Source organism: Schistocerca serialis, chromosome 2 (genome assembly GCF_023864345.2).
Source record: "Schistocerca serialis cubense isolate TAMUIC-IGC-003099 chromosome 2, iqSchSeri2.2, whole genome shotgun sequence".
In the NCBI taxonomy this organism is placed as follows: Eukaryota; Metazoa; Arthropoda; class Insecta; order Orthoptera; family Acrididae; genus Schistocerca; species Schistocerca serialis.
In genome coordinates this window covers 603,592,466-603,618,240 of record NC_064639.1, presented here as the reverse complement: position 1 = coordinate 603,618,240, position 25,775 = coordinate 603,592,466, and the positions used below count along the sequence as shown (strand labels likewise).

Genomic DNA, 25,775 nt, shown 5'->3' with positions numbered 1-25,775 from the left:
ACTTTCAAAGCAGATAGTTGACAGAAAACATTTCTCCAATGTTAGAGTGGTTGCACTGTTCCAACCCAAGTATCAGCTATTGCAGGAGATATTATGTGGTGTAGGTGGTGTTACATACACGACATACTTCACGAAAGTGGTGATATCCTTCCACCTGAAAAAGCAAAGCCAAACACTGTCTTTATATTTGGTGATGTTGCTGTCGAAAACTAAGGCCAAATTCGAAAATATTTCTGTTTCGGTCGTCATATGGGTGCTGATGTATTTTATAGCTAAACATATTCCAGAATCCCGAAACAGTTGGTTAGGGATAATGCAAACCGCATTATAGCCTTCAAACAAGACAATCTGAATTTAAAACACATTTACCAGGCACATGTCGAAATGGACATGTCGTTCAACGATTTTGTAAAGATATGTGCAGATTGTTGGAATCATTCACAGTATGTGTTTCTCATTATTGATAAAATAAGAAAACTGAGTGAGGGTAGGTACAGGCGAAACTTTCAAGAGTTTCTGCATACATAGTACGGTAAGAGAGGATAGCACATCAGTGTACACTGTACCATGGACAAATTCGCGCGTATGTCTAGCTCTCAACCCGAAAGAAGGGTGTACATAGACAGAACATTCGCCTGTATATGGATGCGAAAATTCAGGCTATTGTGCATATGTTGGAGGTATGCGCAGGGAACTAGAGACGTATTACCAGACTCTTCTGAGAATGGTGAATGCGTTAAATGAGTTAGTTAATGGACTCGGTAAGAAAGTAGCCGACTTAATTGAAAAGGTCGAGGCTATTGAGGGGAAAATATATGTAGAGTTCCTTACTGTTGAGAAGGGGGAGCAGGTACATAGTAAGAGGAAGAAGAAAATGAGTGGATATATAAAGTCTAACGCTGCGGAGATGTCTGATTAGTATACACTAAGATGTCAACGAAGCAGAAAGTGATTCAAGCGTGGAAAGCAGTTCGTGAGAAATTACGGTTGCTAAGGTTAGGGCATGTGGTTCAACAGTAAACACTAAGAGAGACCTTTAAGCCGGTTACTAAATCTCTCCGACAGCTCTCAGCAAAAACAAAAACACACGATAACGATGGTGTTGCCGTTGAAGAATACATTATCCGTCACGACCCTGGTGAGATAGATAGAACATTCAGCGTTAGCAGGGGAAGACCGTACATGTTGCGTACGCATCCTACAACTGTAACTGATGACACAATACAGATTGGTGACAGGCGGTTTGAGAGAACACCTGGCTTAATGAATCTTATTTTCCTAAGACCTACCAAAAAACCTATAAATTATTCAGTTACTGAGAGGGAAACATACTGATAAATACTGCACATGACTGATGTACATGGGCAACAAGCAATATAAAACCATTCTAAAACCAATACTTGAAGGCGAAAATGGCAACAACAACAACAACAACAGCAGCAGCAGTAGCGGCGGCGGTGATGGTATTTACATTGAGCATAAAGCAGTGAACAATCGAATCCCGCACTATATATATTCTGACGACCCCAACGGCTCATGGCATCAGCTGCTGCATGTAATACAGCTTATTCGAATGAGGTTGTTTCAATAACCTCTGAACTTAGAGAGAGAGGTATCATCGAATGAGTATGGAGACAGTAGTTCGTGAACTGCACAAACGAGCACGCAAGACATACCCTCGTAAGCATGTTATGATTAACTTTGGATGACTTGTGGCAAGCTGATCTTGTAGATAGGAGGGAATATTGAAGTCACAATAATGGATTCAAATATATTTTAATGCTTATTGATACATACTCCAAATTTGCTTGGGAGTTACCTGTTAAAACAAAAACTGGTAGAAATGTCGCGGATGTTTTTGAGCGTTTGCTACAGACATCGACGAATCAATGCCCAGACAACCTCCAAACCGATCACGGCGAAGAGTTTCACAATAGGTATTTCAAGACCGTGATGCACCAGTATGGAATACATCACTACTCAACATTCACTCACCTGCAGGCAAGTGTCGTGGAACGTCTGAACAGAACAATAAAATGTCGAATGTGGATGCATTTTAACTTTCGAAGTTCATACAAATGGACAGATATCCTCCCTGAAATAATTGCTCAGTATAATCGAACCAAACATACCACAATAAAAATGAGACCAATCGATGTTCGTGATAATGGACTCATGGATACGGTGTACTATCGCATTAAAATGCTGGATTCACGCTGACAGAAATTTAGATACGGTGTACTATCGCATTAAAATGCTGGATTCACGATGACAGAAATTTGATGTAGATGATTTGGTATGTATCTCAAAACACAAGACAGCATTTCAGAAATCATACTTACCGAACTGGTCAACAGAGACATTTGCAGTTTCAAAAGTGCAAAGACGCATACTAGAACTTATATATTGAAGGATAGTAAAGGTGAAGAAATTGCAGGCTGCTTCTACACCGAGGAGTTGCAGAAAAGCTCAGAACCGCATGTTTTTCTCGTGGGGAGAGTCATAAGACGTCATGGAACTAAAGCACTAGTCAAATGGCTTGGTTTTCCTGCCACACAAAACAGTTGGATTGATTCCGACGATTTGCTATATAATGGGGGCGCATAGTTCACAACCACCACATAGCATACCATCCATGCTAGGAGACACATTAGAGGAGGTGGTGGTATTCTAGACAAACTGCCAGTGGAATTACACATCCCTGGGTATAACTACTGTGGACCTGGGACAAAGCTTCAGAAATGCTTGGCACGAGGTGATAAGGTGGTTAATCTGCTCGACGAAGCGTGTATACATGAAATTGCATACGCTGCAAATAAAGATCTATCAAGTCGTCACATTGCTGATAGGATTTTAGCTGATAAGGCTAAGGCAATACGGAGAAGAAAAGATATTGGTATAAGTCAACGCATCGCAGCATTTGCTGTTGATAAAACCATGCAAGGAAAAATTAAGTTGGGTTTAGGAGTGACGAATTTCAAGAGAGTTATGAATGAAGTAGGACAAGGGCGGGAAGCAGAGCTATTTGAAGAACTGTATCCTGACAGCGATGTATGCAGCTAAAAACGCAATGAAGCAGAAAGACGCGGGGAAGAAGAAAAGAGGATAGGTGAAAGCACCTCGAGTTCTTCCAATACCAAAGATATCTGGCAGTTTTCTTCCATTTCTTATCCTAGTCCTCTACGCGCTCTCGGCGGTAGGTTCCCTCGCTGGTGGTGCTGTAGCTATCGCTCGAACGGTCAAGAACGCACAAAACTCCCAAGCCCAGTTAGAAGAGGCAAGATGACATAAACCCATGGTGGAAGCCACAGTCATCGGAAAAGGACTATACTTGAAACTGAACAGGAAAGGGCTTCGTCTAATCATAAATTTTTAAAAAGCCCATTAGCTGTACTACCAGATCGACCTCTCACAAATACTGATCTTCTTAAGTTTGTTAGAAACAAATTCAGCATACTAAGATTCCCTGGTACGTTTATGCGGGATTCATTACTGAAGACTATGTGGAAAACTGGTGAATGTGGCATTGAGAATTTACCCGCATCCACTGGGTATCATATGTTATGAAAAGTGTGGATACCGCCTACTATTTCGACTCATTTGGTGACCTGCAACCGCCAGAAGAATTACAACAATACTTCACTCACAGAAGATGTGTGTTCTACAATTATCGTTGCTATCAGGACTTTAATACACACCTATGTGGACATCTATGCATCACGTTTCTCTTGACGTTTGCAAAGAAAAAGAAACATGCTATATAAGGAGGAGCTTTAAACATTCCTTCATCAGTTGAGGTTCAGATGCACTTTGGCGTTAAAAGAACGATCATCTGTACTGCGTGCAAATTACTTGCCGCCACTTGATTTGAGCATTGGTGAATGGAGTATTGCATTGATTGGACTGGAGACATACAACAGCATCCCAGATATCACTCAGACTAACAACAAACTGCATCTGGATATTAATGGTGAAAAAGATATTGAGGAAATAGAACTGGGTTCATAAGATATCTTTAAGTTTGCTGCTGTTCAAGACCTGGAATTCTATGGGTGTCCTTCACTCCACAGTGTCTGCTTATGAAAATGTAAAATTACTTTTAAGTTGGATCAGAAATAAATCAGTATTTACCTCACAACCTCTGTTATTTTTTCTCAACCCTGCTCCCGCTGTGACGGTGTACAGTTTTTTAACCACATGGTATGTCTGTGGTTTTCTTGAAGGACAGGAGATGTAATTTTAGACATGTCTGGTATATATCTTTGGAAGCAGACATGGTCACATGCCTCCTGCTCCCATAAGCCAATTCGTGCTGCATGATAGCCATAATCCTACGCAACCATTATATATATTTTGTTATCTCCCATCTTAAACTTCACCTCCTTAATAGCACTCATCTTCAGCAAAAACTAATGTCATTTGAGACGGTGTTCCACACCAGCAGCAGCAGCAGCAGTGTGACAGGTAAATTCGGTGACGATCACTAGGAAGAATGCACCCTGTGCTATTCTGGGAAGCGCTGGAGCATCTATCTCGGCACTTAACGTGAACCACAGCTATGCGTCACCGTGCCAGCAACGGTATCTAGCTGAACACGTGTTTTGACAGAAATTTCTTCGGTGTCATGTCACCGCCTCATCCTTGCGGGACCCGAACTGACGCCTACGTGTCCTTTGGCAGCTGACGGCAGCAGCAGTGTCAGGCATTGAGTGGGGGGTTGTGTTTTTTACTAGCAATCTTTTGTTTAAACTGTATTCCATCGATTTCACCGACCAATAGGATGCTGTGAATTAAAAACCTAGCCCATACATGTGAAAAATATGGATTTAATTAATTTGCATAATTTTTTATATACATGGTGTTAGCTATACTGTAGTTAAGGGGGTGTGTGTAGCAGAACAGTAGGTTAAGTGCAGAACACTAGATTAATTTACACAATTTTTATGTAAAACACAGAACAATAGTTTAAGGGGGTGGGTAACAAAGAAGAAATAGCGATCAAAAGCATGTGAAATTCGAAAAATGTACCAGAAAATGGTGGGAGGACATAACTAATTACTTAATTTGGCATCAAAGGTGGTACAATAGTTTAAGGAAATGGGGTTGACATGGAAAACCACTTAACAGAACAATACGTTAAGTAAGACTTATGTCCATCCTATCCAGCACAGGCTGAGTCCTGTTCCAGCCAATTCCTAGGAAGAGGAGGTGGTCGGATGACTTAGGTTAGTGGAGGTAGCCCAAGTGCCCTTTTTTCCCAGCATTTTCTTAGGTTAGTGAAGGTAGCTGTGATATGTTGCATTGTCCTGATGGAACGTGAACTTCCCGCCATTTTCTGTGGGAGGAGAGGAGAGGGGGGGGGGGATTTACCAGTGGGTGAGATGTTAATTAATAGATCAATTTAATTAAGTGGTCAATCAAATTGGTAAGTTGAGAGGAACTATTCCAATAACTCAGACCTGAAAGTGTACCTGTAGCAGCAAGGAGGGGGGGGCAATAGGATAAGTGCCTGTCAATCAAAAGGAAATGGGGGTGACATGGAAAACCACTTAACAGAACAACAAGTTAATTACCTGTCAATCAAAGGAGAACAATAGGTTAAGTACCTGTCAATCAAAGGAGAACAATACATTTTCCCCTGAGTGTATACCTGCCCCTGCTGTAGGCAACCCGTGCCAACAAAATGCGCCACAACATAGTTTGTCCCCCTACTGTTGTACCCCCTTCAATGCTGCTCATGCATGGTTGTCCACATCTTTGGGCAGGTTTAGTTTAGTGACATCTCTGAACAGTCAAAGGGACTGTGTCTGTGATACAATATCCACAGTCAATGTCTATCTTCAGGGGTTCTGGGAACTGGGGTGATGCAAAACTTTTTTTGCTGTGCATATCTTGAACAATACATCGGACATTTTTCTGAAGAGCCAAACAAAATTGACTGTTCGGTACAACTGCTGATGATGTAAAAGAGACATCTACGTAAGAAAGCAGTGAAGAAGAAGGTTGTCTCAAAAGCAGTAATGAATCTGAAACGTTTCTTGCTCTGCCAAAATAAGGCGTCAGTGAAAGAACCTCTTGGAACATTTTCACAATAATGTTTAATAACGACAGAGTCCCATGAAGTGAATCCTCAGCATTCTAACTCTAGGATGAGCATTGGCGGATACAGAAAAACATCAAAGGGGGTGGAGCGCTAAAGATATCTTGAACTACCTTCACTTTTACCATAATAATAAATAATCAAGTCACATGCAAAGTTACGGAAGTTTTATTTAAATTTATTCTTTCTGCATATCGAGGGTTCTCTGTACAAGAAAACAGTAAAATATTCGCGACTTTTCTCGAACTAATGCCAGACAGAATAACGTATCGAGATTACTAGAATGGCCGCGATTTTTCACGTACTTATGTGTTAGTTATCTATGTGCGAGACAGAAACGTATAACATACGATGACGCGGACGCGCGTGCTACATAGGAAAGTACAGCTACTCGATAACTCGATTCAGTCGAGTCGGCTGGCGAAAGAAACGAACGAGTAGCGTGCAGACTGACGGGCGGTGGCGGCGCGGTTGGCAAATGCGGGCGGTACTTTTGAAATATTGCTCAAAACGTGATTCATCTGGAAAGCCACCTGCCCGGAGTGCAAATTCCAGTCTGCATTGCCGATGAATAGCAGTCAGCAAGGCAGCATGAACCAAGCGCATGCTGCGGAGGCCCATACGCAGCAAGGTTCGCAGAATAGCCGCTGAGGAGACAATGTTGGTAGACCCTTGGCTCATCTGGGCAGTCAGTTGCTCTACAGTTGCACGTCTATTCGCTCGTATACTTCTCCGTAGCCGTCATTCACCCCTGTCATCAATGGCCCGTGTTGCACCACACTTGCCTTGACATCAGTTTTGGACAGCATCATTTTGCATGCACAGTATACAAGGGGCGTTCAAAAAGAAACGAGCCGGAGGCATAATTACAGAAACCAGTACCTGTATGTTACAAGTATTGACCCTGGCTGTTGAGACTGTCCCACTGTGACACAAGGCGGTGAATGGCTGTCTCATAAAATTCCCGGGGCTGCGTTGTGAACCAGTTCCGCACGTAAAGCTGGACATCGTTGTCCGAGGTGAACCATTTGCCCCTCAGAGCCTTTTTAAGGGAACCAAAAATGGCGTAATCACAGGGAGAGAGGACTGGGCTGTATGGAGGGTGGCCGAGAAATTTGAATTTCTGCAGGAGTGCCGCCACTGTGCTGGCCGTATGAGTCTTTGCATTGTCGTGGAGCACAATGACCCCACGGGTGAGATTGCCTGGTCGTTCTGATTTGATCGCTTGGCGGAGGATCGTCAAGGTTTGCGAGTAACGCTGGGAATTCACTGTTGTCCAGTGCTGCAGGAAGTGGATCAGAAGGGGGCCATCTTGGTCAAAGAAGAACGTCAGCACAGGGGCAAACGATTCACCTTGGACGACGACGTCCACTGTACGTGTGGAACTGCTTAATATGTCAGGACCAGGAATTTTACGATACAGCCATTCACCATCTTGTGTCACAGTAGGACAAGTGTATCAACAACTGGGGTCAATACTTCTAACATACAGGTACTGGTTTCTGTAATTATGCCCCTTATACTTTAACCATGGAGGCACGCAAACCGGTCACAAACTTACCCGTTTCAAAAATACTTCCAACCTTGGCCCGAAATCCAATGATCGTCCCGTTTTGAACGTCAGGGAAATCGATCCGTTTCCGCATTACAACGACTGCACGCTTTTCCGCGTCTCCCCGACATGCTTTATAACCCTCCAATGCTCGTGCTGCCACCTGCCGTCTGTGCATGGTTATTGTACTTTGACGGGGAACATAGGCGGTGGTCACATAATGTAACTGGACCGTGTATGATAGTATAGAGTATCAAGCGAAATTTGCGATTGGATTGTTGAGACCATCTTGGTAAGGACGTCACTGAATGTTGTCTTGGATCGAGAGTTATAGACAGATACAATAGTAACTTCAGGTGGCGCAAGCTTTGATGTTCATATTGTAAATCAATGGTCTCACAGACAATAACAGCAATAATCTCAGACTTTTCACAAGTGATGCAGTTGTCAGTAATGGAAGTAGGGGAGGAAAAAGCTGCAAAAACATTCAGTGAGACGTTGACAAGATTTCAAAGTAGTGCAAAGGTTGGCAGTATCCATTAAATGTTCAGAATTGCGAAGTTTTACACTTCACAAAACGAAAAAAACATAGTATCCTATAACTACTTTATCGATGGGTCCCAGATCAGTCAGTTAATTCCTACACCTGAGTGTAACAATTTGTAAGAATATGAAATGGAACGATCACAGAGGCTCAGTCGTAGGTAAAGCAGGTGGCAGGTGTCGGTTGATTTGTAGAATACTGGAGAAATGCAATCAGTCTACTCAGAAGACTGAAAGTATAATCTGTTAAATATAAGCTAGCATATCAGCTCCGCAGGCACGAAACTGTAGAAACTGACAGACATCGGGAGGCTTCGGCCGGTAGTCATTTGTTTCTGGCTGCAGCCGGCGATCGCGTGGCAGTCAACGTGGTAAACACGTCAACACAGAAGACGATTTCTGTTTTGATTATGAACATCATTTAAGAGCAATCTTTTCTCCGTGTGCGACTTCCATTTCCGTGCAAGCCCCCTCTCCCCACCCGGCACGCAAACGACGGACAGCAGCGAAACGTCGCCATCGGTCGTCCCCGAGACCCCGCCACTCGAGCGATTTGTCGATCAATTTCAACCAGTATTATAAACGCCACTCTATCTAAAATTCTGCTATGGAAAATAAACTGCCGTGTTTATCACAAATCCCTCCAAGACATAAATTTAAAATCTTGGAATTTCAATTTATTAAAGTCGTTTTGAAACGCTCTCCTTGGGAACTGTGGGTTAATTAACAGAATATATCAAATGTTTCACGGACGCCAAGTGAGCTGTGTTCGTCTTTCCAGAGTGCTAATACAATTCCTTTCTCATTTATTAGTGTTATAGTTTAATTGCGGGCATTTAGAAAATTTGTTTTGCAATCTCGAAGTGTATATAGAAACGTTGTTAGTAGGAATACTGCTGCTATCCACGACTCTTGTACTAAATTGCATGAGGGAAAGTTACATTATACGAAATGACAATATAGTTGTAAACGTGAGTATAGCTGTATAACAGATTTGCCCGAATATATATATATATACATTAAAATGTCCACTTATGGTTACGGAACATCATCTTATTTAGAAGTTAAAAACCTTAATAATGTGTGTAGTTGTTTCGCAAATAACTCAAAATCGTCAGATGGAGCCCAATCCATCGTGACTAAGAACTTCCCATCAATTCTACTACAACAGTACAAGCTTCAAAATACAAATTACTGCAAAATCGGAGGGTCTCAGTGTTTTCATGTTTGCATTACCTCTTAATGCAGTGGTTTCCAACCTTTCTTAGACCATTACCCCTGAGTGTAAAATTAGCTAGTACCCCGCCCTCTCCACCTCCGTCCCCCACTTTATCACCAACTTTAGCACATAACTAAACTGCAATGAAAGACTTTTCTTCGAACACTTTTATTTTTAAAATAAAGATGAATGATATTTAGTTTGTGTGTGTTAGAGTGAATGACGAAGGAATTCGTGGTGCATCGCAAGTGCTACCCACAACTCCTTCTCAGATAAAGCCAACTATTCACAGTGAGGGTGGGCACTTGTTACAAAACATACTTCCCCTGCATTACTCCTCTCCATTGCGCCACTTGCTTGATCTGTACAATGCAGCCCCATTTAAAATCAAACAGTTTCAGATGCGTGCACTAAACTTATTGTCTGTAAATCACTTGATTGCTGCACCCCGTACTTCTGATACGGCAGAAACAGGACGACTTCAGGCTGTTAATTCTTTGTGTCTAATCATACTAATAATACTAATAATAATACTAACACTGTGTAGAGCTCTATAGTAGCACTTATGTAGTTACTGTTATGTCGTACTGCCAATTAATTCATTTATGTGTCTCGAAGCGAGTAATGAAGCAATTTCTAGACTACTGTAGTTAGTAAGCACAACTTGGAGAAGATATTTTCTCCAGATATTCAGCATTTGTTACGTAGATGTCTCACTGGGAAAAGTGATTATTGATAACTTATATAATCAATACTAGAGTCTTACCGAATTATGATAATAGTAATTATATTTTGAAAATAACTAAAACAGAAACGAATCGTTTAGTTTTTACCCCTCGGGAGATTGGAAATCACTGCGTTAATGTAAACGGCGACTCCGGCTTTAACTCCACTTCTCAGAGTTGTTTGTGATCCAGTAATACTATAAATTTTAACTAAAAGTTCTTGCTCAATGAGGGCAAAGCGAAACGAAACAAAACTGTACAGCCATGCTTAATAACTAGTCTAATGAGTCGCGGCCAGGTAGCCAGACCGCCAGTATTTCGCATGCAATTCACAAGATAGCATGAGAGTTTCAAGAGACCGCACGCCATGGCAACGGATCGCTGCGATCCGTCGCTCGGGCCTTTTGCCTTTAACCCACTGTATACAAAGGAAGGCATCGCAAATGATTACAGGTTTGTTTGACTCATGGGAGAGCGTCACGGAATTGCTGAAAGAAGTAAGCTGTCAAACACCTGAAAACAGACTAAAATCTCCAGTAAGTTTCAAGAACCAACTTCAAGTGATGAATTTAGAAATATTCGACAGTCTGTTGCATATAGCTCTCACGAATGTTCAATTGCTCACGGGGCGCACAGAAGCATTTAAGCGATCATTGTACCTCGTTTCATACGTTAATTGAACGAGATGAAGCCCTAATAACTGTTGCATGGGAAGTGCCCTCTGCTATCCGCTTCACCGTGGCTTGGAGAATAATGACGTACATGTATGTGTTAGTTTGAATCAAATAAAAAAGATACCATTACTGTAGGCGTTACCAAATCTATGATTCAAGCTGCCAGCCTCGTGCTGCCAAATGGCAAATGGCCCAGCATGTTAATTTGTTACGGTGTTCTAACCACTATTTGCGAACTTAATTTACAGCTCTCATAATAAATATTCTGCATTGCGTGACAAGTATTTTGAACTATTCTTTTTTCATACACTGTTCAATGTCGTTGTGAAACAAGCGACGTTCTTTTTTTTCCCCCTGCGTGCTGGTATTTTTACGAGTGTAATCGTGCCCGTGGCCATCCTCACGTGCTTGATGCAGCGCCCTTCACGGGTTCTCTATTCTTTCGTCTGTTTTGCTATATGGTGTCACCAAATTTCAACAAGGGATCCTCTCCTCACTGCCTATTCTATCAACGCCTTCTTTTCTCTATCGTTGAAGACGCCAGACCACAATCTATCTGCTTTGCAAAAGTTAAATAAAAATGTTCAAATGTGTGTGAATTTCTAAGGAACCAAACTGCTTAGGTCATCGGTCCCTAGATTTACACATTACTTAAAATCACTTATGCGAAGAACAACACACACACCCATGCCCGAGGAAGGACTCGAACCTCCGGCGGGCAGGAAGGGGGTGGGGGGAAGGGGGCGAAAAGTTAAATACCTTGCAACATAGCTCAATAGCTGAGCGGATTTACGTCGGTACTGAATAGGTCATTCGAAATAAATTGGTCACTTGCCCAAAAAAATTTATATTGATGAGTTTCGGACGCACGCCATCTTTAGAACGTCATATAATATATACTTCATACGAGGTATAGAGTCACATGCGCCCATGACACCTTCATCAGTTGACAATGATGATGATGATGATGGACGCATGTGACTCTATACTTCGTATGAAGATTTTTTTATGTGATATTCTCAAGATGGGATGTGCCCAAAACGTGTCAATATAAAAAATTTTGAACAAGTGAACATTTTATTTCTAGCGATATATTCAGCATTGACCACTATCTTTATTCACCTCTTAACACTAAGAGTGCTAAATTCCAGTCACATTTGCAAGCATATGGTCCCAATATGAGTAATTCTACACTTGATTAATTTGCAATAACTTATAAGCAGGTTTAAAGAGAAATATGGAATCAATTAGTTACCGTAGATCTATATTGCAAGCGTGTAAACGTCTAAGTATATTTTTTTTAATAAACGTGTGTAACTTGCTCAAATTGCATGTTTCATGCTCTAATTGCGAATATAATTTACGGAAATTTCTCGTAATACGACATATTTCCGCTGACAAGGAAATATCACCAACGTCACTTCGTGGAGAAAAAGCGCAGTTGCAAGATATCAGTCCCAACAAACGATTCTTGGCTCATAATTAAGATAGTACGCAGTTGTGACCTTCTGAATGTATAGCCTTTAAACTTTGCGCGCGCTCCACTGCAGCCGCCTTAAGCCCCAGCAATTTACTGTACAGGAGAGAGGCAACCAGCGCAGTCCAATTCGCGGAATGTTGAAATCTAGGGTAGATTAGAGACGAGGGAAAAACTTCTGCCGAAAGTGTTTTAAAACCTTGTTCCCCCCACGTATACGTTCAATACGACGCCTCAAAAGCAGTATGAATAAACCTAAAGAACTGAAGAATTATTTAGAGTTAATGATTTTCGATTTAATCATGCCAATCACTTTAAAGAAAAACGCAACTTCTTCACTTTAGCAGTGTCAATTTTTAGTCCAAAGAAAATACCGCACAACAGCCATGTTAATAATTAAATGGCGCTACGCTACTCATTTAACGACACACTCATTCAGTCCATTAATTCATAGCGCATTTGCGAATCGCAACGTAAAAGTGTTCAAATATCTCTGGCATCAGCTACAGGCTGGAAACCGCGCACTTTGACACAATGTACAAAGCACTGTCGTTGTGTCGCAAGTTGGTTCACCGGCATTGTGAACACGAACCTCTAAATACCCACTTCGCCAGACAGTACTGTGCATTCGGGCATTAAACGGCTGCAGTGGGGTGGACCAAGTGACAAACAACCCCCGTGCTTGAAGTATGAAGGCTGTATACTCAGGTCATAACAGCTTACATCAGAATTATGGCCCAAATTTTCGCGCGGGATCGATTGCTGGGACTGATATCTTGTTAACGTGCCTTTTTTCTCCTTAAAATATGTGGCCAAGTTGCGACATTTTCTTTTGAGACTGCATATTTGTGTTTTATTTACACCACTATCAGTCAGTTTCAATTTTCATGCGGAGAGATGCATGAATATGGCTGCCATATACTCGAAATTGGCCAATGATTGTTTAAATAAAAACAAATACTCAGGGACTGGAAATGATAATCACGTTCGTTTTTCACGGAAGAAATGAGAAAATTTGTTACGAAGGCCTAAATACAACAAAAAGCCTGCATATCAAAGTCATAGTAAGCTATTGCTTGCATTCACCTCTTCCGAAGTTTTGTCAGGAGACTTATGTGCAAGATACGAATCGAATACTGAAAATGTTGGGCTACAATAATAACCAGTTTCTCTCCAAGAAGGACAATGACAGTGTTCCAAACTTCGTACACACGAGGATATACGACGTCCTCTTTTGTTAACTTAAATATTGCATAGTATTATCGACCGTCTAGGAGGGCGCTATAGTTTATCCCCAGAAAATAAGTCTGCGTTGTAACTCTTCAGGCTTTCCCGGCGAGATCTTGACATGTGGAACAATCGGGTCTACTGCCGGATGTTTGTGTCGCTCTGGCACAATATTTCGGCCACGTAACTCCTTGCCTTCTTCAGGTGCTACCTGAGACTTCCGTGTTGGACAAGATCCTCCAGCACGGCAGGTTCAGGTAGCACCTGAAGAAGGCAACGAGTTACGTGGCCGAAATATTGTGCCAGAGCGACACAAACATCCGGCGGTAGACCCGATTGTTCCATATGTCAAGTCTGCGTTGTTGTTTTTAAAGTGTATGAAATTACAATTTAAGTTAACCAGAGATAAAGTCTACAACCGAGTTAAAGCACTGCCTGTGCTTGAGCGGGCGTCTGGAAAACTACCATTGTAATTCCTGGAGAGAAATTGGTTATTACTGAAGACCAATATGTGCCATATCCAATAAGTATCTTGCACATGTAGAAGGGGTGAATGTAACAACAATAGCTTCTTAAGGCTTTGCTACGCAGGCTGTTTGTTGTATTTAAATCTTTCTATCCAATTTTCTCATACCTTCTGTAAAAAGATGGAATACTTAATATTTCCACTTCCTCTTCTTTTTTTCTTTTATAGAGGACCAGCATTTGGGAGTCTTGTAATAAAAGAGTGCATAACATTGTTGTGGTTCTGAATGTTAGATGATAAAGACACTGCTGTCGTGATAAGTTGTACTTTCAAAATTCAAATGGCTCTGAGCACTATGGGACTTAACATCTGTGGTCATCAGTCCCCTAGAACTTAGAACAACTTAAACCTAACTAACCTAAGGACATCACACACATCCATGCCCGAGGCAGGATTCGAACCTGCGACCGTAGCGGTCACGCGCTTCCAGACTGAAGCGCCTAAACCGCACGGCCACCTCGGCCGGCCACTGTACTTTGCTGCAACCGGAAAAAAGTGGATTCAAGGAGCGTCAAAGATCACACAGGGCAGCTTGTCGAGGGAACTGAGATTGGAAAAAAAGTTTATAATAACAGGTCACGTGTTGATGGTCCAACAAATGATACATTACTGTAAATAGATGTCCACGTCCATACGCACTCCTAGCCCTGGAATCTAGAGTACGGAGATTTTATTCATTACAAAATTCTCACGCGCTTCTGTGATTCCGCCAAACCCGTCGTTTAGCCAAATATCGTAATACGTGGCTGATCGCAGTGAGACAATATCGCACAATGCTATGGCTTCAGCAATTGCTAGTAACTTACGTTTGGGTACGAGTTACGTAGTGAATCATCCTTGCATTTGTAGTTCATTTACGATATATGTTTGTTGGTTTAGAGTATCAAAGTAATCTACCTATTACATAATGAGAGGATAACTATCAATTCTCTAGAATATAATAAGTTTTTTGATTTATCTATAAAATTCAGCTCTTGGGGGATTACACGTCTCGAAAATGTCCAACTCATTTCTATCAAAACATGTCAATTTCAATCTTTCACCGCACCCCCACCCCTTGTGAAATTTCTGTGGACACCCATATCCACATTATCAAAATACGAATTGCTACAATGAAACTTAATTCCATCAAGTCAGCACTCATCCATTACGCTACATTATTTTGTTGCTAGCAATTTTTTCGAAGACTTGAAATTTGCAAGTGCAGTTTCACCTCAAAGTATTTGAGGCGTAGTTATAGAAACGCGTCATACAATAATGTGTGCGTTGAACGATTATGTTCGTGGACACACACACACGCACACACATATATTTTTAACAATTGCCCAGCGAGTGTACTACGCCAGACTGGCAGCTATACTATCTATAGCGCCCAAAGTCGGCACAATGTTTGGTTTACGTATTCAAACGAGCCGCGAAGCCGAGGGAACAAAAATATTGTCACAAATAATATCAGTGCATTGGCATGTTTAAAAACCCGACGATAAACACACTGACATGCTGCTTGTGACAGCATATTTCATTTTCTATTCTCCTTTAATCTCATCTACATTTGTATAACACAACAGTAAAATTATTCCAGTATAATAGTGAACACAGTTAATGTTAGTGCGTACCTCTGCGCTAGTGGTGTCCATGATGTCGACCCAGTTATTGAAACGAAGACTAGAAATTCATAGCATATCACCACTTGCGCACTGAAGTTTCAGTTCCTTTGTTGTCCCCAGTGCAGTAGATCTTTGTGTTGTGAAATTCGGCTACTTTTTGGCGAAGAAGAGGAATCGAGATATTTCTCACCGTTGATTACTCCGCTTCGACATAATAAAACTCTCGTGTTATAACAGCTGAAACACTCGCGAAAACATTATTCTGGTTACCAAACACGTTCATGCTCAGATTTAAATCATATTTCTTGGGTAGTATTGATGTCAAATTAAATCTTAACACTATGCTGAGGTTTGTTTTCCTTAGGGCGAAAGAACAAACAGCTGACTCACTGTGCGTTATACCAACCACGCGGATATGGTTTATATAGAGACTTTGCGGTGATGTTATGCTGTTTATGGAACGAAGCTCGTTTCCTATCATTTTGTATAGTCCGCAAATTCATAAATATTATTGATTATATCATTTTGCAAGCGCACCAAAACAGTAAAATATAAACATAGTGAAACTGTGCCCATGCATTCTTTGAATCAGAATGTATGGTTGTTAATCTTTCGTGGCACCGCTGGTAAGCACATATCCAAACTGCCAGATTTTTGTGACTCTCCAAAAGAACATAATACTGTCCTGATGATTTTATAAACTTAGGACACGTACGATGCACTACGTGTAGTTTTTAGTGCCGAATGTTCAGAAACTTGTAATTCGTAACCGACGTTAAGTCACAAAAAAAGTTGGTCTAGTGAATTAGGCATTCATTAGACATTACAACTGTATAGAAGAAGTCATATTCTAGTAAACCAGTTGCAGCTGGACAAAACACAGGCCCATTTAAATTCGTGTGCACCCCCCCCCCCCCCCTCCTCCTCAAGCGACTCTCAATTTGGAAATCTTGTTTGTGATGGCTGATAGTCTCTAGCGTAGTGAGAGACCTAAGTTGAGGCTTGCAGGTAACAAATTACTTGTGAGTTAGCAAAGCCATTGAATGTTAAGACGAAATAGATATTGTGGCAACAAATTTATGAGTAGTGTCGCACAAGATCTGTATTCCCTCGTATTTAATACACATTTTGATATAACAACAGAAACTGCAAAATAAGTCCAAAAAAGGTGCATTATGTAGTGATAAAAAGCTGTCATCAGTCCGAAGATTGTTTTGAACTCGACAGCACTGGTCCCGTTGGAGTGTGTATGCCTTTTCCTTCCTCCTGCCCTTGAACTGACTCATCCAGTCAGTTACTGCCAGTTTAAAGTGGATTCCGAACTACACTGTAATTGGAGATTTTTTCACATTAATAAACATTACCAGAGGTGAAAGTAGTGATGACAGCTAAAACTCCTATGAGTAACCAGGGATCAAACCAGAAAACTTTTGATTTGTAGTCTGACGCTTTATCACTTAGCCACTACATTATAGTAACACATAAAATCCTGACAAGTAGTCTGCCACATATTATGCAGACCTATATCATATGTAGTACACAAATTACAAAAAATGCAGGGGGTGGAGAACAGTATAAGCCTAACTACTCCAGACAGAGCAGTGAAAAAGAACTCACCTGCTACAATGAAGAAAATAACTAAATATCGTAAAATGTTACACTTAAAGATAAGCACTTTAAATTGAAAAATATTCCTTTAATGTTAATATTTGTTTGTTAATACTACAGCTGCCTACATACTGTCAATAAAGCATTATACACTAAAACCAGTTTATGGTTGTAATGTCAGTTACACTTATTACACCACACACAGAGCCATTTAAGTAATCATTTTTTTTTTTGTACTCCATACACAAATGGAATGGGAAGACCCGTAATACTTGACACAATGGGAAGTACCACTTCACAGTGAATTGCTGAATGTTGACGTAGGTATACTATTTTATAACTGATGTGAAGAATGTGGGAGTATCTGTAAATGCTAAGTCTACGCCTTTCAAGCTAACGAATATTGTGTTGAATAGCTCTTTGAATGCTATGTCATCATAGCAGATCAGGAAACACACAAGCTTCTAGTGCTGACAATTTATGGGCCACCAACAACATCGTAAGGTTTGTAAAGCAGCTAGCAATATTTTTGGTAAGGAGAATTGTTAACTGGAGAATCATTGTTTGTGGGAGACTTTACTGTTGATTTTCTGTCAGATAGTATTGACCAAGGGCACCAACAGTTGGAAATAATAATAATAATAATAATAATTTAGTAACTACAAAATAATGGAATACCACAGCACTGGGGTGTTTGTCTAATGGTAAATAGTGCCATGTAAATGCAAAAGAACTCACACCCAGTGAGGCATTTCTTGCATCATAGGTCCAGTTCATAGACATGAACAGTATTTTACAAGATGAACATTTTACCAATGAAGAAATTATTCCTCAACTGAAAGAATATTCATTCCTGTGGGTGGCTGACAGTGGTAATGAGACTATTATATTATCTACATCCCATAACAGGGGATTACCAAAGTGTCCAATTCCACCTGTCTGTTTTGACCCATGACGTCATCAATACGGAGGAAATAGCTATTCTAAGCGTCTCGAATATGGCGCCTATGATGTCACTACATACACACGGCAACAAACACGAAAATATGTACATCTCCCTCCAAAAATACAATTAAACTAATGGGGCAGCTGCGGGAAATTGGGGGTTTTAGGGAGGGGACAAGCTAAATATAACAGTAAAAGAAAGACATGCCACGATCCCAAAACACAAAAATTATGAACAAAAAAAAATTTTTTACAAAATCTACAGGAATCAGACATTTCCCTTGACCTATATAGATCAACCACAGCTGACGATACCAAAACACTAACGCCTACAGCAAAAACTACGAAAATTGGAATCAGACATTTCCCTTGACCTGTATAGGTCAACCGTAACTATTGACACGAAAAAACCACTACCTACTACTACGAAAAACAAAACCAAAACCACGACACCTAAAAAATTCAAAAGTCAAACATCCCTAAGTAAATTAAAACATTCAGTACACAATAAATATATAAAAAACACAAAAAGATGACATCTACAGAAACATTTAATTTGTAAACTCGTAATGACGTCACACACCACAACACCCTTACGTCATGGGTCAAAGCAGATGGGTGGAATTGGATGCTTCCGTTGACCCCATAACAGTTATACTGAGCTTCAATGATTTCTGTCAAAAAGTTCAGAAGTCTCAATCGTAGGTTCTCCAGCAAATGTAGAGTGGACAAGAGGAAAGAACAGGAGTAAATAGTTGTCATGTGCACAGAAGAAAATTCAGTGTACAATTGTCTCAGTCACTTTATCTACATCTATATTCTGCAAGAAGTGCGGAATGAATGACTTTCAGTAAACTTCCAGATACGCTGTGTTTTCTCAAAGTGGTCGTTTGCAATCTGTATGTGAGAGGATGTGATATGTAACTCAACTTCTGAAACATATTTTCTTGAAGTTCAACAAAAAAGACCCTCTCCATGATCCACACTACCTCCCTTGTAATGTCTGGAACTGGACTTCATTGAACGTTTCTGTAATGCTCTCACACGTATCATTTATGATTCAGTCATCCCAAAATCTAACCTGGTAGGGTCCCAGATTGGTGAGCAAGTATTTTGTAAGCCACTTCTTTCATAGGGGAATTATTACATTTTTTCAAGGAGTCATCCCATGACACTCAGCCTGTAAACTGTATTTTCTACAACTATTATTATGCTGTCATATCACACATTCTGGGTTGTTACTCCTATATATTTAATTACTGTTACTGGTCCCCTTGTTACTGTTTCCCATGCTTTACCACCAACAGTGTAAGTGAACAGTACTGAATCTCTTTGCCCATTTATGTGCAGTACATTACATTTACATATGTTCAAGGTCAACTATCATACCCTACACCAATCAGTCCTCTGCAGGCCTTCATGTGTTTCACTGCAGCCTTCTGGCATTGGAAACCTCCTGTAGACTATTGAGTGATCCACAGACTTACTTTTGCATCTACTTTTTTTGTCTTGTTGAAAGACATGCTGCATTGAGTGCTCTTCCTGGTCCATGCAATGACAAAAATGATTGTTGTTGTGATTATTATTATTGTGATTATTGGTACTGACATCATTAGTTATATATAAACTTCAGCTCGCCCCTAATCTTCTTAAAATGATTTCTAAATATTTTAAATCTAGAAACTTTGCTGGCTATATCTAAGAAAGGTAAAAAATATACTGCTGTCAAAACTGCCATTGGATATGATAGTAACCACTAACTGGTAGATGCTAGCACTAATTTTTCAGCATAAAACAATTCATTGTTTCAGCTTCATTTTCTTTGTAATAAATTAGAAATTCTTAATTTTCTTGGTAATAAATGAAAACCATCTTCACTCTAATGGTAACAGCAGATGCAACAATAAGAAAAGGGGGGCAGTTACATGGCATTGCTTCTTCAATGACAATACATTACTTAGGATCAGGCAATAAATACTGATTTGATATTGGAAAGTAATTTGTTCGGAGACATCTGGCAAGATTACTGAAAAATTAATGTTATGAGAAGTGAAAATGAATGAAAACAGAAAGTAAAGCTGGTACAGTGAAGCCAAGATAGTTCAGTTACCTTTGCTACAAAACTTATTGCAGAAACAAGAGGGAGAGACAACTTTTCTCACAGCATACACATGCAAGATCAATATTGCTATGATTAGCATTGTTCAGAAGGAAGTGAAGAAACAGATGTGTTTGCATCAACTAAACTCTTGAAATGATTTTTTGATATCTTTTGTGGGCTGGTGTAAGAGGAATAAAAATGCCAACACATCCTTAATTAACAATGGACCTCACAATGGTGGGACAGCTTTAATGCTTCAACAGTACAGATAGCTGTACCACAGCTATAACCACATCACAGGGGTATCTGTGGAAATGCCTGACTAATATATGATCCACAAAGAGGGGCAGCAGCCTCTTCAGTAGTCACCAAGTCAACGTACTGGACAATTGACTGATTTGGCATTGCAACATTAACCAATGTTGATACTGCAACAGTGCTGAAAGTAAGGGGAAAGTACAGGCATTAAATTTCCTATGGACATGCAGTTCTGTTGTATGATTTAGTGATGGTGGTATCCACATGAATAAAACATTCTCTCATTCAATTCTCTGGGCAGGAACTACTAAGGAAAATGTTATCAGAAAAAACAAATTTGCTGTTCTAGGGGCCAGAGCATTGAATGTTTGATCCCTCGGTTAGTTTTAAAAGGGCATTTGTAATGCCTCACAGTAAGCGAGAAACTGAGGCCAGTGATTGCAGTTGTCTCTGAACAGGCATATTCACTTTACTGCTGATTTTCTAACCTGTGATATGTTGGCTTTTGTTTATTGCTGTTCAGACAGTTTGTTTACATCAAATGAAAAACTATTGAGTTGATAGTGTGTGTATTAGTGATTACCTGGACAAATCACTGAAAACAAAACGTGGATAGCATTCATTAAATACAGTAAACAAAGTAAAATCAGCCCAACTCAGAGGTGAGAGATATGTTAACCTCATGGGCAAGATTGTTGAGGCTAAAAGACCTGAATTTTCTTGGAGAGAAGCTATCTTTCTTCCATAATTTCATTCCATTTTTCTTTTTAATCATTTAGCCGTACTTTATTGCCAAACCAATTCATATAGATATTACTGAGTGCTAGTCAGAGTTGTTTAAAATGTCTCCCTCTCCCATAGAACTAGCGTGCATTATTTGTGTTTCTGCAGCAATAAGTAATCATTTGTTTTTGTTTTTTTTCCCTTTCTTTCTTTCCTTCTTTCTTTCTTAGCTATACTTAGTGGATCTGGTAGAAAACAGCTGTTTGGTTATGTTTCCAAATAAGAATGCCATTTGTATAAGATTTGTATCTATGAGGCTTGACTGATGTAGGTGAAGTTAAACAGGGAAGACCAGAGATTAATCTCAAAGTAGTGAAAAGTGCTACTTTCTCTTACCACATGCTTGTAGGAACTGATTGAAAGAAGGTGTTCATGGAATGATTTCTTTCAATTTTTTTTCCGTAAGTGAAAAACAAGTCAGAAAAATCAGAGATCTAAAAATTGTTGGATTTACTCCAAAAGATAAGAGGTATAAGTGTTAGTAGATCTCTTCCATCTGAAATTCATAATCAGATTTTACCTTTTCTATTTGTGAACTGGATTAGTCTAAGGAAAAATGAACTACTCAGTCATTTAGCTTTCAATAAAAATTAATGTGGAAACTCTTCAGAGCTAAATATCCCACATTCAGAACAGTTTCATACTATACATACTAGAATGATTTTAATAAGGTTTTGGATACAGATTTGGTAGGCTAGAGGTCGGTGTGTGGTGTACCTGTGAAGAAAATTAGGTTAAATCTGCCCATCTTGATGAAGGTCACTAAAAGAATAGATACAGCTGAACCATTAATAAAAAAACACAGGAGTAGAAAGTTTTATTCAGCATTGAAGCATGAATTGTCTGCAGAGGGTCAGAAAGAAAAGCATTTTATGTCCATCACAATTGACTAGATGCAGAATATATTACCAAAGATTCCTCTTTGGGACCATTTCTATTTAAGACAGCTTACTGTTAATATATTCTGCATCCATAACATTAAAGAGAAGAAGAGTACTTTGAACGTTTACCGCAGAAATGGCAGAAAGTTCCTGGATGAGGTGTGTTATTTTTTATTAGATTTTATTAAACCAATACCTCAAAATAAAAAATGATCCATTTATTTTTTTGATAACCGTGCAGGCCAAAATAATAATCAGCCACTTTCTCACTGTCTTCACTTGCTCATGGACTCATGTCGATTAAGAAAATACAATGATTTTTCCCTACAAAAAGTATGCTATCGCTGAAAAGAGAAAAAGAAAACCCAGAAGTGAAAGAATTCAATTTTCAATCAATAATTTTTATCACTTTGTCTATTCCCATGAGGGAAAAGGTTGCATCACAGGGGTATTCGACAATAAATGGTCTAGTTTACAATACCTTTCTCATAGGTCTTAGTTCAAATGACACCTGCACCACCACTATACCAGTCTAGAAACATTCCAAATAAAAAAGTAAAGATTGAGACCTGATGTGAACCAAAACTTACGTTCTTCTACAACGGAAGGATTTCTACACAAAAAGAATTTCTTAACCAAAGAATAACAACAATGTAAATATTTAATATAGTTGATAACAGTATTGGTGCTAGATTACTGATTATTGTGATTTGAAACATAAACTATAGCACTTACTAATACTTTGTATGCCTTTAAAATTTCATCATATGAAGTTCAAAAAACAAAGCAAATTTCTGTTAACTATGACATTATTTGTTTATGTTGTATTTTTTTAAAGGTGTAAATCTTTAAAGCTTACCGTTCAATAAAACACAGAACAATTACTTAAGGTGGAGATCTGTTGATATAATCTCAAATTTTGACTTACTAGTCACATAAAACTACCAACATGCATATATATTTTGTACTTTAATTGTGACACACTTTTCAGTATTTGCTGAAAAATGTACTCCCCTTAAAAAAAGATTCATACAGTATTTATACACTCCATTTAAAATTACTTTGAGATTGACATGTCAGCTAATTGAATTGAATGCGCCAGCCATAATCCAATCACAGTTCTTTCTTAACTGCCACATGTCTACTCTGATGCCTGTTTGAGGTACGTGCAGCGCCTTGTGAAGCGTGGCTGGCTGCACACCGTCAACATTCCTACTGCCACTGCAATCTGTCAATCACAAAGCAATTTTAATTAGAGTATAGTGAAAGAGGAGATAGAGTCAGAGACAAGAGGAGCAGATAGTTTCAAAATTAAATGGTACACTGGTAAAATATGTGTGTGATACATACTAATTGCTGCTTCCCAATATATTTTATTCCTTAATGAAATTAGCATAAATAAGACATATATTTCTCAAATCAGCAACTCAGTTCGTAGATTCAGAATGTCACAGGAGTCACTTACTTTCTTTAGACAAAGAGGGCATCCTCTATGCAGAAATATGCATTTGTAATAACTTTCTGGCAACCAATAAAGTTCAGTTTAAGAGGAGAGCGCAGTAATTTTATAGTGGCCATCAATGCAGTAATGAGGTCAATGTAAATAAGTGTTGCAACCACACATCATCAAACAGAAACTCAGTTTACAAGAGCCTAAGATTTATCAGATGCAACTCAGTGTGTTATACAGCATGGGCTACTATTATGTTTCTATTTTTCTTTCACTGCTATTCCATCTCTACAATGGTACAGAGCTGATGGAGACAGGAGAAGGGAGAAACATGATTCTGGATGTGGAAACAGAGAGACTGCACGCATGTTTGTTAGCCCCAAAGATAGTTATCATTAAAGAGGCATTTACGCAAAGTCCCAATAATTCCATGAGACAATATTACAGGGAATCCAGTTTATCATGTGGTTTGATGCAGTGGATAATGAAGATGGTCAGATGGTGCCATGTTCCACATGGGTTGGAAACAACAAATATTAAGCTTTAATTAAAAATGATACTTCTATCACTGACAGTGTGGTGTGGCATTCATGATGATTCTATAACTGGTCTGCTCTTTCTTCATGAAACAATGAATGCAGTAAGGCAGGGGTTCCCAACAAAATTTTCTCGAGGAACCCCTCATCGAGCATGATTGGTACCTCATCATATCATAGTATGAAGTACCTAAAAAAGCCAAATTAAGAGTCTTTTTATACGTTTTCTATTTTTGGTACTTAGAAAAAACATTGACATATTCATTATTGAAAAAATATTGAGATTAAAACTTTTACAATTTAGCCATCATTGTTATTAACTATCTGCCTCTATCTAATTCTAGTTTTGTGCTAGAGTTCGCTAGTGTCACTTGGCTCTAGGAAGACGCTAGACGCAGAAGTTAGTGTTTGCTAAAGCTCTGCTCAAGCAGGAAGCAGCCAAAACAAAAAATCTGTTATCATGCGAAATATATTTAATATATTTTTTATTCTAACAGCATCTAGCGGACCCCTCTGGCATAGCTCACGGACCCCTACGGGGTCGCGGACCACCTGTTGGGAACCACTGCAGTAAGGTATTTGCACATGCTACACACTTTCATTCATTCTGTTGTTACAAACTGAGATGATGTGGACAATGTGCACGTCATGCAGGGTGGTGAACATAACTTTTCACTGATTCTATGAGAATGGCTTGAGAATACTTTTTAAGGCAGCATTGTTGGATGTTGCTGAAATATTAAGTGGCCACCAAGGAGTCCAAATGTGATCCCATTAAATTTATTTGAAGGTATTTGGAAGAGAAAGTATATGCTTGAAAACAGTGTTTTTTGGATGCTTTGGAAGCAATGATGATGAGTGGGGAGTGTGCAAATGTACCAAACACTATTTTGCAACAGTCTGTCAGAAATATTACATCCAGAGTACCATGGCATGCTACTAATGCTGGTGCCTGTGTTGAAACATGAAATGGCAAGGATCATAATGCTTGATACAAGACAAATTGATCATATAACAAATTTTAGGGCAGATATACACTGCCTGATAAAAGAGTTGAGCACCCAGAAGACATGGTCGGATGTCAATGTAACTTCGTACATGCTACTTGTGGATATATAAATGCTCTGTGGCAAGAACAGCCACCATAGTGCGTTAGTGCTGAGTGTAATTATCCAACCTAATAGGGTATGTAAGGGGTGTGTAGATCATCAGATGTTCAGTGATCACTGTTAAGGACATGGAGAAGCAATATGCACATGTGAGAATAACATAATCAGCACCTGACTGAATTTGAAAGGAGACTCATTGTGTTTCTTTATTCGGGCAGCTGGTTGAATCATGAAATTTCAAAATCTATGTAGCATTTGGATGTGACAGTGGCCTGACATTGGACTGCACGGGAAAGTGAGGGCAGGCAGACTTGTCATGACGGTTCTGGTCAACCACGTCTGACTACCAAAAGTGAGGATTGCAGCATTGTGCACCAAGCACATCATAACCCCTTCACAACTGTGCCTACCATCTAAGAACATGTAATGAGCTCCCTGCAACATGCTGTGTCAC

General features: G+C 39.6%; 1 protein-coding gene across 13 annotated transcripts in view; it reads right to left on the bottom strand.

Moving 5' to 3' along the window:
- LOC126457647 (uncharacterized) overlaps positions 1-16,054 on the bottom strand; it is a 118,008-nt gene extending 101,954 nt beyond the window's left edge. For 11 of the 13 annotated variants that reach the window (XM_050094130.1, XM_050094133.1, XM_050094127.1 and 8 more), the window contains exon 1: positions 15,660-16,054. Coding sequence is in view for 9 of the 13 variants with exons in the window: in XM_050094124.1 (XP_049950081.1) it covers positions 15,660-15,680 (21 nt within the window). In the remaining 4 variants the exon portion in view is untranslated. The remainder of the gene's footprint in view (positions 1-15,659) is intronic. The other 2 variants (XM_050094137.1, XM_050094138.1) reach the window with 1 other exon arrangement.
- Positions 16,055-25,775: the final 9,721 nt, after the last annotated feature.